General features: G+C 36.8%; 1 protein-coding gene across 3 annotated transcripts in view; it reads left to right on the forward strand.

Annotated features, from left to right (window-relative positions):
- lama2 (laminin, alpha 2) overlaps positions 1-13,317 on the forward strand; it is a 224,208-nt gene that overhangs the window by 92,969 nt on the left and 117,922 nt on the right. For all 3 annotated transcript variants that reach the window (XM_051138593.1, XM_051138594.1, XM_051138595.1), the window contains exons 11-12: positions 4,451-4,591; positions 8,410-8,580. In XM_051138593.1, the coding sequence (XP_050994550.1) occupies positions 4,451-4,591; positions 8,410-8,580 (312 nt within the window). The remainder of the gene's footprint in view (positions 1-4,450; positions 4,592-8,409; positions 8,581-13,317) is intronic.

A 13,317-nucleotide genomic window follows, 5' to 3' on the forward strand; every position in this document is an offset into this window, starting at 1 on the left:
GCTCAGTGAGGAGGATCTTCATTCTTCGAACTGCATCATTGAGCAGGCAGATATTTTTGTATACGGCATTTACTGGGGCAGCCGTGGCCCAATGGTTAGGGAGTTGGGCTTGTAACCAAAGGTTGTGGGCTTGAATTGGGAATTGAAGATAACCAGTGCTCTCTCCACCCTTTATACCACGACTGACGTGAGTCCCTTAAGCAAGGCACCAAACCCCCAACTGCTCCCCGGGCGCCACAGCGATAGCAATATGGCTGCCCACTGCTCCAGGTGTGTGTGTGCTCTTGGATATGGTATGGGTCACCATACTTGTCCTTTCCTTTCCTTGCTGGATGGCCATAAACTCCTTAAAACATCAATACTCTAAAGAACAAGGAGGAACTTCAAATAGAGGAAGACGAGATACACTGAAGCTAAATATTTAACCTTGACATTTATTCATTTAGCAAAAACTTTTAACCAAAGAGACTTACAAATATGTTAGCCAGCTAGTTCACACAAAAATAGATTGGATTGCACTTTCATAATATAGAAGTGAGTACTTTAATATTGCTGCAGTGTTTGTCTTTTTGTTTGTCTGGTAGTGTTGAGGTGATAGGACTGGTTTCTGTCCTCTGTTGCCTCCAGAGTCCTCAGGAGGATTTGCTAGTGCTGAGCTTCAAAACAAATAGAAGAAATCAGACCTGGCTTATGATCATTATGGTCAAAACACAGTAAATGGACAAGCTCTCAGCATCTCAGCACAGATCGTTGGCCGGTAATACAGACAGCATAACCTCTTGTGCCTCACTGGGTGCTGATACTACCAACTGGACTGAATGGATTTTAAATTGTTCATGAAAGCAAGAACGGTGGTGGTCATCTAGTAGTTTTGTGAACAACAGATGGTGCAACTGAGGAGATAATACAGTTGAGGACACTGTTTGGGTCCCAAATATAAAGTGCTGATTGTGCAAATGTAAACACTTTAGATTTTAGCCGGGGGTGCAACTGCACATAGGGGTTTGCAATATCAGTGCTGGTACCAATCTTCTGTATGTTGTTATTTTTTATTTGCTTTACATGTTAACGAGCTCTGCTCGCCCCGCCCCTCTCTTCTCGCATTAATGTGTGTTGGCAGTGTATGTACACAACCACCCTATAAGGATAAAAATCCATGCAGTGGTTTTCAAATAATCTGTAAAAATAATATCCCCTTTTTCAAATCGAGCCATTCTCAGATGCCTGTTGGTGTGGCGTCACACCCACAGAGGCCGGCTAAACGCGGCTAAATGCGACTAAAGTAAACAGGCTCGTCACTCCACAGAGAGAAGAGAGGGGCGGGGCTAGCAGAGCTCATTAACATTTAAAGCAACCTCCGTGCAGCTGCGGTTTTACAGTAAGCTATTATCATTGGATGTATTCATATCAGTGAATGAACTGTTTGATCACTAAATCCAGCAGTACCCGCCATAATATTAAAGTAAGTGTGAATCATTGATCATTGCTCTCGCTAAAAATATTTTCTCATAACATGAGAACTGCAGTTTAGTTTAAATATTAATTATTGTACACCTATAGCACTATTTGCTATCATTAAAACATAGCATGTCACATGAAAGCATGCCACCACAAATATGTCTAAATTCATGATTTTTGTTTAACTTCTGTGTAATGTCTTTATGTAATTTTAGCTTATCTCAGTTAATGAGAACGGAATACTTAATGTAAACATGTATATCGAAATGAAAACAGAGTTTAACTTTATTACTTTTCTTACTCCAGGAAAAAAGAGTACATACTTACGCCAAGTTTATTTTTTATAAATCCCGATATGTACATGGAAAATTGCGTACGCAGCGTTTATAAATGAGACCCCAGGACATGTACCTTCTTATGTGAAACAGATGCTAAAGACTGACATATGACATCAACTTGCATGAACAATGCAGGTCCCAAATGTGTAAGTGTGGTTCAACAAAAAGCAACCATGAAGGATCTAAAGAACTGTTTTATTAAGAAGAGACTTTTAGATCTGGTCTTAGTTTAATTTTGAGAGGTGAGATAAACTGATCAAGGAACAATGAAGTTTGGAGATAAATTACAGCATTTACAGCAGTCTTGTAAGCTGGTGCAGGGGAACTAGATGAATATATCTAAATCTGAAGAACCAGACTTTCAGACGTCTGGCTGAAAGAGCTTCTGCAGAAAGTCTGCTGTCTGAAAGTCTCACATGAGGCCTCAGGCACAAGCTGGAGAAGATCCACAACTTCTGGAAGCCTGACAACATTAGCTACAGGGTGTTGAAGATGTGCACCACACAGAGTCAGAGTATAGAAAACTGAGCATCTGAACTAAAAAAAAATCCATAGGAAAATGGCAGAAAATTACCAGTACCTTTTCTGTTAAGTTTACAGACATGTAATTTATCCCTAAAACACAACACGGTACATTAGGCCCTATTTTACAGACTTTTCTTCGAGTCTACTGGACAAAAGAGTTGGTTGTTAATTTTCCAAAGTTCAGTCCTTCACTGGGAAAACACTGCTGTTGTATAACCCAGGAGTCCACATGGACAGTAAATCAGACTATAGAGCTGAGCTCTACTCAGACCACCAAAACAGCCTCTTCTTCCTGTAAAGATGGCAGGTGGGAATCCAGAGGCCCCTAATGATTGATTTCAGTCTCATCGGGGGGATTTTAAAATGTTCCAGCAGTAGAGCAGGGGAGTGAGTCTTATGCAGTGAAACATGCAACAGACCCAGTGATTCATCCTTTCCAAAGTAGTGGATGTTTGCATGAGTGATCTGACATCCAGACAGTACATCCAAGAAAGTAACAACAGCCATTAAATGTTATTAATATTAATAAAAGGTTAAAGTGTTTCTATGGCACCTCCAAATTCAGCATAAGAGTGCAGCGCTTCATATGAAAGCTGTAGTACAGTTAGCCGCTCTGATTTGATCGCTCAGTATCAGACACACATCTGATGTCGCCTTTGTTCTGAAAAATGAAATACTGCTTTACACTTTGATGTTATCATGAGAACTAACTTGCGTCTTTTTTTTCGCGTCTGTCGAATCATTTCAGTCTGGATCCGTTTTCCCATCCTAATAAAGACTCAAGTCTTTCAGTGCACTGAAAAAAAAATAGAGAGAGAAAAAAATGAGCCACTTCAGCTTTAATGCAGGACTAGTTGATCGAGAAGGGTTTCGCAGGATTTCTCTCAGCACTCCGGATGGATGGATGAACAGATGAAGAGTGAGTGGAGGTGAAGCGTGTTCGGCGTTGCCCAGATGAAGAGGCTGTGATGGTCAGATTATAGAGGCAAGCGTTCAGCTCTGTTCAGTAATGGCTGGGCTCAGGCAGAGTGCCAGTGTAAATGGAACATTAAGAAACATCAGTAAATGACACCCACAGACGGGATGGACTCGCTCCAGGTGCTGCAGTCTAATGCCAGACTTGCCAATAGCTGTAATATACAGAAATAAATGAAAGTGTCAGAACACAGTCTGGTGACTGGAACGGAGAAGTTCATCTGAGAGAGTTTCATACGCTGTATGAAATGTTAGTGCTGGATTCACACAGGAGGGTTGACTGACAATCAGAATTTGAATCTGAAATGGGTTAATCACAACACACAGCAGGATGAATTCATTCAAATGACTGTATTTACTGAAAAATGAAACTGGAGGACTTAATAGTAGGTCTGTGGGTGATATTGTTTAAGTGAGCGTCTTGTCAGAGAAATTGTTATGTACACTCTAAAAAGTTAAAGTTAAAGTTTTCTAAAGTAAGTTGTAAGGAATGCATATTACTAATCAAAAATTAAGTTTTGATATATAGGAAATTTACAAAATATCTTCATGGAACATGATCTTTACTTAATAACCTAATGATTTTTGGCATAAAAGAAAAATCAATCATTTTGACCGATACAATGTATTTTTTGCTATTGCTATGAATATACCAGTGATACATAAGACTGGTTTTGTGTTCCTGGGTCACATTTTTATTCGCCAAGGGCACATTAAATTAATCCAAAGTGACGGTAAAGACATTTATGTTGCTAAGAAATATTTCTGTTTTAAATAAATGCTGTTCTTTTGAACTTGTGTTCATCTGTGAATCTGTAAAATAACATTTATCACAGTTTCCACCAAAATGTTGTGCAGCACACCTGTTTTCAACATTGATAATAATCAGAAATGTTTCTTGAGCAGCAAATAAGCATATTAGATGATTTCTGAATTTCGGCAGTAATTTTAAATGGTGTTACAAGAGGACCTGCAGTTATTGAAATAAATGAAATGGAAGAATAATGACTTTTCCTTCACTGTAGAGGTTTGTGCACCTGTGTGTGTGTTTAAGTAACACACTTCCCATGGGTTGGTGCTGCTTTAACAGTGTTTAATAGTGCATGCAGCCCAGTTTCACTCAACTCTCTCTCTCTCTCTCTTTCTTTTTCCAGGAGCATGTGGAGGGACAGAACTGCGACCGCTGTAAACAGGGATTCTATAATCTCCGTGGAGACCATCCCCATGGATGCGAGAAGTGCTACTGTTCTGGTCTAGCCAGCCTGTGTACTGAATCCCACTGGGACTACAGTAATGTAGGAGACAAGCCATTTCATTACAAGTGTGTGTGTGTGTGTGTGTGTGTGTGTGTGTGTGTGTGTGTGTGTGTGTGTGTGTGTGTGTGTGTGTGTGAGAGAGGGGTCTCGTTTCTCATTAGTTACACTATCTTAAATCTCCGCTTGGCTAGTGGGATTCAGTCTTATTAAGCAGTAATGGCTGTTCTTACACACACACATGCACACACAGAAGATTCACATGGATATTTTCCAGTTTAATGAGTGAACAAAAGTTGCTGGTCATCACGTTTAGAAGTGAACTGTCACGAGCACAGGCTTTATACATACACAAAGGGGACAGAAGTTAGAAAGGGTGAAAGGTTAATAGTGTATGGGGCTATGACATTTTTTGCAACAATTTGTGTGTGTGTGTGTGTGTGTGTGAGAGATGCTACCAGCATCTGTCTGTACAATTAAGCTGACCTTGATTTGTCTTTTCAGAGCTCTGCTAGCTTTAATTACGGCCGCTTGTGTGTGTGTGTGTGTGTGTGTGTGTGTGTGTGTGTGTGTCGGTATGCTGCTCATGCATGTGTGAAAGAGTGTGAAAGAGTGTGTGTGCATTCTGATGTACAGGCAGATCTTAATGACTTTAAATGTCCTTATTAAGTGGCCAAACACATTGATGATTCTGTCTAAACACACACAGTCTTACTCAGAAACATAATGCTAAACTACCCTGAAAAAGGCCTAAAGATTGATGTGCTACTGACAGTATTACACATATTTTACTAATTTCCACCAGTGCTGCAGTTATAGTGCAGGAAATTCCTGTAAATAGTTATTCAGTATAACAGGTTGAATGAGTAAATGGATCCACACAGATGAACAGATCAGATCAATCTTTCTGTCAGATTGTAATTTCACTAACAACGCCAGTGAAGTAAAAGAGATGATAGCATGAAAACTTTTATAGCACAATTAAACTTTATTTATTTTGGGTTTCATTTTCATTTTTAACTATAATAATAATAATAATAATAATAAATAATAATAATAATTCAAAGTTTCAAATTCAACTGCCTTGCTTGAACTGAGTTGAGTTGAATTGAACTGAACTGAATTGAAAATTCAGGCTGTTAAACAATGAAACACTGCAGTGCACCATCCACAGTAGTATCCAAGTTAAGTATAAAAAACTATATGTTTTTTATAACTGTATATGTTAAAAAGCAATATAAACAAAGCAATATGAATATAATGCATATAAATGTATCAATTTAATAACTGAAAAGAAACACAAAGCCATTCATTTAAAAAAAAATACTACTGACTGTTCCTTACTCATATAAAAAACAAAATGTTTAATTTGTTTCAGATAAAAGTACTTGTTTTTAGAGACGTTAACGCACAGAACACTTAGCATTGTGTCCTTTTAAATGTGTGAGTCTCATCAAGCAGAAAAAAAAAAGTTAAAGGGGTAGTTAACAGCTGATGGTAGCCACTGACTTTCATAATGGGGGTGGGGAATATCTTTTTTTGTGTTCAACAGAAGTACAAAAAAAGAAGTACAAAAAAAAATACAAGTGGAAAATTAGTAAACAATTAAAATTTTGGGTGAACTGTCCCTGTAATAGCATTCTTTTTAAAATCAGAGCACTATGTGATATAAGCTTTGAAATAAAGTGACTGATGTGAAATCAATAACTGCTAAATGCATTCAGAAACAGTTGCAGATCTTTCATTTGTATAGTTTTTTAGGCTTAGAGTACATTAGTCAAAAGTAAAAATAGACCACGTCATCTGTCAAGCTTACCTGAAAATAGTATAAATAAACAAAAATAGACATAAAACACTTCACAAAAAAGAAACATCAAGGCTTCCGTCTTCCGTTTTAATAAGAACATTACAGTACACAAGAGGAGAACCTCTGATCCACACATAAGATTAAATGCCTGCCGATTGTAGTTTCTTTAAGCCTCTTCAGTCACAGACTAGATCATAGACAGATCAAATTGGTCAAAATTATCAAGAGAATTAGCCAGAATAAGGATGACAGATGTTTGATAGATGTCACATTACCACAACATAACCTTCTCACTTCCAAATCTGGATTGTTTACTGTGAAAAACGGTTTAGTTTAATGAAAAATTATCAGGTTACCAGCATTTGATGAATTTATTTTAAATTATTTTAAAATAATTTGCAGTCAGAAAGTCTTGTTCCCATTTTTAATATGTTAATTTGCATTGTCATGACAATTAAACATATTTTTGTTTTTTTAATTTCTGTAATATGAATAAAAAGTGTGTAAATGGTCCTATAGTGCGACACATGAATTTTATGCGCAAATATTTAAAGTACCTTTTATTTCTTGTAAAATTGCATGTGTAATAATTACTTAAGAATTAGAACAATGTTTTTTAAAATAGTTTTAGATGAGTTAGAACAAGTCACACTGCAGGACACTGACACTATGACTATATACTGTACACACAGCATTGCCATCAAGAGTGTAACAGAACAGAAAAGACTTCATTTAGCTAAAAATATACATACTGCATATATTGCAGGTTAAATCAGTATATGAATCAATACAATATGCCACATCAATATTCCTGATATTAAATCAATAGATGCTGACACCAAATACAGATTGTTTCATTATTATAAAATAAGTATTGATATTGTTGTTGTACACAATGAACTCTTGCTTCTCTCACAAACAGTGACAAACTTTAATTTTGAGGTTGTTTGATCAAACATGCAAAAATATTTAGAATGTTGCAGATAAGAGAAAGGATACAGGCAAAAATACAGATCATCAGGGGTGCACATACATTTTCCGGTCTGGTTCTAATGAGAGCACCTGAAGATTTGGTTTGGTGCTCACACTGCACATAGTGACCCATTAAACATAACTATTAAAAATAAATTATAGTAATAATTGTATTATTGCACTTTATTTAATTACTCTTTAAAATAAAATAAACAATATAAAGAATATGGTGTAGGTATACTATTATATATTAAAATAAAAAATGAACAATAAATAAAAATGCAATTATTTAATAGTACACTTTAAAATACAATGCTAGTATTTGCATTTTCTTTTTCCCTCTCTTTCTCTTTTTACTGTTTTATTTTTATATAAATTTGCAACATTTCTAAACCTAAAGTCAGCAAGCTTTTATTTTGGCCGTTTGCCGGCAAATGCGCTGCCGAAGAAAATGAAATGTCATTAAATGTTTTGCATTTCCCTCTGAAACAGCAACATGTAGCCATCAGCGCCAATAACCTTGTGGGGAGCGTGTCGACATATTTTGCAGTTGCACTTTGGGTGTCCCGAGTTCGAATCTTGCCTCGTGGACCTTTCCGGATCCCACCCCTCTCTCTCTCTCCCTCTGTTATATCTCCACTGTTCTATCAAGAAAAACGCAAAAAATAAATAAATAAATAAAGGCAACACATAGTTGCCATTTATGGTTTCATTTCATATACAGTATTACAGTTAGTTGATCTAAAATGGTAAATTGTGCATTAGCAGCTGTCAACCGTATTGGTATGCAAATGAGCGTTCTGAACTTATTATTTTTTTTTTTTTTTAATCGCACATGCTGATAATGAATGAATTTGTTCATGTGCAAAGCTGACTGCTCCAATCACAATGGAGAATGAATGATTATGAGGTTATGAAATGTCAAGAGAGAGCTGCTGGACCTTCTGCTAAAATTATAACACACACTTAATACTTAAAAAGATCTTTTGTTGTTTGCATATGATGACCATATAACCATTAATTTGTCTGTATCACTGTTGCCCCAGTGAGAAATGTGAATGTTTGGTGTGTTCGTTTGCAGGTGACAGATATGTCTGGATGGTATCTGACAGGAGCGGATGGGGAGGGGCTTGTGTGGGCGGTGCCCAGCAGAGAGACAGCCCACCAGGTGACCGTGAGCCAATCAGATGCACAGACTTACCTGAGAGCACCATACTACTGGAGCGCCCCGCCTGCTTACCTGCACAAGAAAGTGAGTGAGTGTGTGTGTGTTAGTATTAATCAGTGCCGGCACATGGGCTGATGTATAATGTGCTGTAATGATGCCGTCACATGACCACAATACAGACATCATTTATCATCATTATGTTACAGGCTCATTTAGCCTTTCATTTGCCCTTGATTTAACTCCAGTGTCTGCAGGGGGAGAGACACAACCGGGGACTTTAAACACATGCATAATGGGAGTGTGAAAAATTAAATCAGAGGAGTGTATAGAACCGAACTGCCTGAGAATCACCTTCATTTAATTTTAGACACTGTTTATTACTGTTATATGCACAGGAAATGTGTACATTTTTGGGTTGGTTCATACTTAGATAATAAGCCTCTATTAAAGTAGTATGCAGTAGTATGCTACTGCGATATTAAGACAAAACCATTCATTTTCTAATCAGTGTTTTTGTAGTGGTTTCAGTCAATTGTTTTGGATTACGTTCCCCTCAAGTTCCTCTCAATCAATTCAGTCGATTGTGGGTAAATATCCACTTCATCCAGCCCTCATTTGCTCTCTATGTGTCTTTAAATATCATGATGCTGTTGTACTGACTGAGAAACTGCTCCAAATGATTCAATGAGAGAGAGAGATTATGAATCTATCCAGATCACTTTTAAAACCTAAGGCCACTCTATTAAAATGTTAACTGATGTTGTGTCATGTGAATAAGAGGCCGTTTACACTGAAAGTGTTTTTGTGTGTTTTCTGCCGTAAATGTGCAGATGGATGTGCTGAGGCCTTTAAAAAAACACCTGAAGATGCACCTCATACACAGGAGCTCAAAGGGTTACTCCACCCCTAAATTAAAATTTTGTCATTAATCACTTACCCCCATGTTGTTCCAAACCTGTAAAAGCTTCGTTCGTCTTCGGAACGAAGAAATTTTGACTGTACCACTGACTGCCATTTAAATACCACTGCCAAGACCCCAAAAAATAAGAAAGGCATCGTCAAAATAGTCCATCTGCCATCAGCGTGAATACGCTGTTTTCATTCGAATCAAAGCATAATTAAATGGGGAAAACGTATCCGCGTGACGCAGCTGACAGAGAACACCGTACGCTGTTTGCATACAGGGCATACTATCCAAAATGGCACTACGGTGATGCGGAGGAGACAAATTGTTGAGTCGTTATTTTTATTTTCTTTGCATACAAAAAGTATTCTCGTCGCTTCAAAAAATTCAGATTGAACCACCGATGGCAGATGGACTATTTTGACGATGCCTTTCTTACTTTTTTGGGTCTTGACAGTGGTATTTACCTGGCAGTCAATGGGACAGTCAAAATCCTCCCGGTTTTCATCCAAAATATCTCAAATTGTGTTCTGAAGATGAACAAAGCTTTTACGGGTTTGATACGACATGGGGGTAAGTGATTAATGACAAAATTTTCATTGTGGGGTCGAGTAACCCCTTAAAGGGGTCATCGGATGCCAATTTTCCACAAGTTGATATGATTCTTTAGGGTCTTAATGAAATGTCTATAATATACTTTGGTTAAAAATTCTCAATGGTTGTGTAAAACAACACCTTTTTACCTTCTCAAAATGAGCTCTGCAAAATAAATAGAAGTCAGAATTGCGAGATTTAAACTAAAATAAAAAGATTAAAGATTTAAAAGTTTCTAACCTGCAATTGTGAGTTTACATCTCACAATTCTGAGAAAAAAAGTCTTGTGAGAATTGTGAGATAAGTCGCAATAACCTTTTTTTTATTATTATTATTCAGTGGCGGTTTCCATAAGGAACAGATACCTTTAAGGTTTCATTAAAATGTCTTCGTGTGTGTTCAAATATTAACCAGAGGAGTAACAATTCAAATTAAGACTAAGAATATACATTAAGAAAAAGCTGTAAAAGGGGGTCAGCATCAGTTCATGTGCTCTTTCAGCCGTGAACGAACATTGGAAGAATGAACAAACCCTTAATAGACACACACACACACACACACACACAGAGCTGAGGACTCAACAAGACAGTGAACAAGATGAATATGCATATGATTGTCCTGCATTTTCAGATGTGTGTTGTGCGAATAAACCCTGAGCTGTTAAAGTGGGTCAGCATGTGCTGATGATGTTCTTTGACCTCTGAACTCTCTCCACTGCTAATGATGCCATTACTCTAAGTTTAAAGGCACTGTTAACATTCATCTAAAAGACTTTTCATATCCACATAGATTGGGCTGTGTTTAACTGACTTTTAAAGTTTTAAATAAAGGATTCATCCTCATTGCACTGACCAGTTACATATGTGGGAAAAAAGCGTTTGTGCGTAAATCTCCTGATGCCTGTCAAGAACATGCCCAGGTCAACAATTACAGTTTTCTTAAAGAAATGAAAGGCTATTTTTAAGATAATTAAGATTGTTTGCACATTAGTTTCATGGAAATAAAATACATTGTCCACCAAAACCTTATTATCATTTAAGGCAAAAAAAACAAACAAACAAACAAAAAAACACTTATTGGCTCTAAAAATTAAAAATACACTTTGTGAATCTGTGTATCATTCGTCCATTCGTTTTTTTATTTAATACTGAAAGAGGAAACATGAGAAAACTGCTTTTTTTTTTCAGAAAAACAAAAAACAACTTGATTTTTCTTTTTTCGTTTAGGGGTGGAAAAACGAATAAACGGCTTGAATATTTGATTTCTACATGTGGGCGGGAACGAAACGCCCCTTTCTGCGTATTGGCCAGCCGAAGATCAAACCATGCCGGCGTCAGTTTTTCCGCAGTTTCACGCAGAATAATAGTCCTCCGCTGCTGCAGTTGAACTGATAAATAACACATTTATTGCAACCCACATTTAATCTTTTTCTCATCAAACAATCAGATTAATGAATGGCTCGACACAACCTGTACCGGGGCAGAGCCTAGACAGGACTTTCTTCTGTGTAGACATAAATTTACTTACGGTTTGCATTAGTGTGCAGGGTTTGATGGCTGTCATTTAGCCTACCCTGGTCGCCCAGTAAGTTAAAAAAAAAAAGTTAAGATATAAATAATTAGATTTGTTGTGCATTAAATATTTTTAAACACTACAACAAAAAGGAAAGAATAGGCATTGACTTTGGTGTAGGCCTAACGTTTACACAAGAACTGTCATTCTGACTATCTGACAACCGGAGGACAATAGAGATATTAAAATGCTTTTCTGAGGTTTATAATAACTTGTGTTTTATAAAAAAACAAAGCAAGCAAGATTTTCATATAGGCTTATAACTTGACATTTTGGTTTGTTTCTAAAACCAAACCCTATACCCTCAGAACTGTTTGATATACTTCGGCATGATTTGCAAAGGATTGTTTTACAACACATTAAAAAAAAAAAAATGAAAAAGCCATGATTCTTTGCCATTAAAAGTGCAAGCATGATATTTTTTTTCTTTCTTTCTTTTTCTTTCAATACATAAATAAAGCAGATAATAACAAGGTAAGTAGCCTATAGTTCATACAGTTTCAATAAGTTGCAATGGGTTAAATAAACTCTAAACAGATAAACACGCCTTGTCAAGTGCAGACCAGTAGTGAAGTGTAAATACACAGCAGTCATAACTTTGTTTTTTTTTTTTTCCATTAATATAGGGTATTAATTGATGTCAAATAAAACGGTTTTATTTTCTCTGCCAACTAAATTTCCAGAGCAAGTCGTTGTGCATTCTCTCTGCACTGTCCCTGTATGCACAAACACTATTAACATTTACTTCACCTCACTTCATAGCAAATCCTTAAATGAATGGTATTCAGAAAACAAACAAGAATAAAAAAACATAAGTAGCCATGTAAAATAAAAATATGCTAAACAGTGCTGTTACAAATAACATTTATTTTAAACGCCAGAAGGCATTTATTTGAATAGACACTGAAACTGCACAGCCGGTGGACTTGCATCTCTCATTCAGTTCAAACTTTCTATAGCCTGTTTGTGATTTACCTGCTAAAATATTTTTGTAAAGAAGGCTTCTGAAGTCAGGTCCCAATATGCAAGTAAAATAACAGTCAGCAACTATACAAGTGATGATACCTTTAGCCTATAGACTATTGAACAACAGACAAATTTAATTAAGCATGATAACGTTTTATTTGTTTGGTTGACAGTGTTTTACTTTGATAATGAACAGGCACTGATATGTTCTGTGAGCGTGCGAGGTGCAAGGGCCATGACTAGAATTTCTTTTCTCAGCAGCGGAAACAACTTACTCTGTCATTTACAGTCATACAAATAAGAGCAGGACATCATTCGAAATGGAAAAAAAATTCGAATGATTTTTATTTATGTAAATTCAAAATGAGTGCAAAATTCATCCCTTTGAAAAATATAGAAAACAACAGAATGCACTGCTTCAGTCTCCTTGAACATCTTTCTGGCATATGCCACAAACATGAACCATAACAGCTGACACCTCTACTTTTAACAGTCTACATTAAGATTATTTGATGTATTTAAATGCATTATATGAATTATTTTGGAATAAATCACAGCATGTTTCATGATAAAAAAAAATGTGACTTACAGTCCAGAAAATGCAGTAGGACCCCCCTGGCACTTTGAGAACAGCACACAGAAGAAAGCCCCGTCTCTGCCCCAGTACGGGTAGTGTCGAGCCATTCGTTAGTTCAGTGGTTCTCAATCCTGGTCCTGGGGGCCCCCTGCTCTGCTCATTTTGCATGTCTCCCTTATTTCACACACCTGATTGAGATCATCAACTC

Source organism: Labeo rohita, chromosome 20 (assembly GCF_022985175.1).
Source record: "Labeo rohita strain BAU-BD-2019 chromosome 20, IGBB_LRoh.1.0, whole genome shotgun sequence".
Taxonomy (NCBI): domain Eukaryota; kingdom Metazoa; phylum Chordata; class Actinopteri; order Cypriniformes; family Cyprinidae; genus Labeo; species Labeo rohita.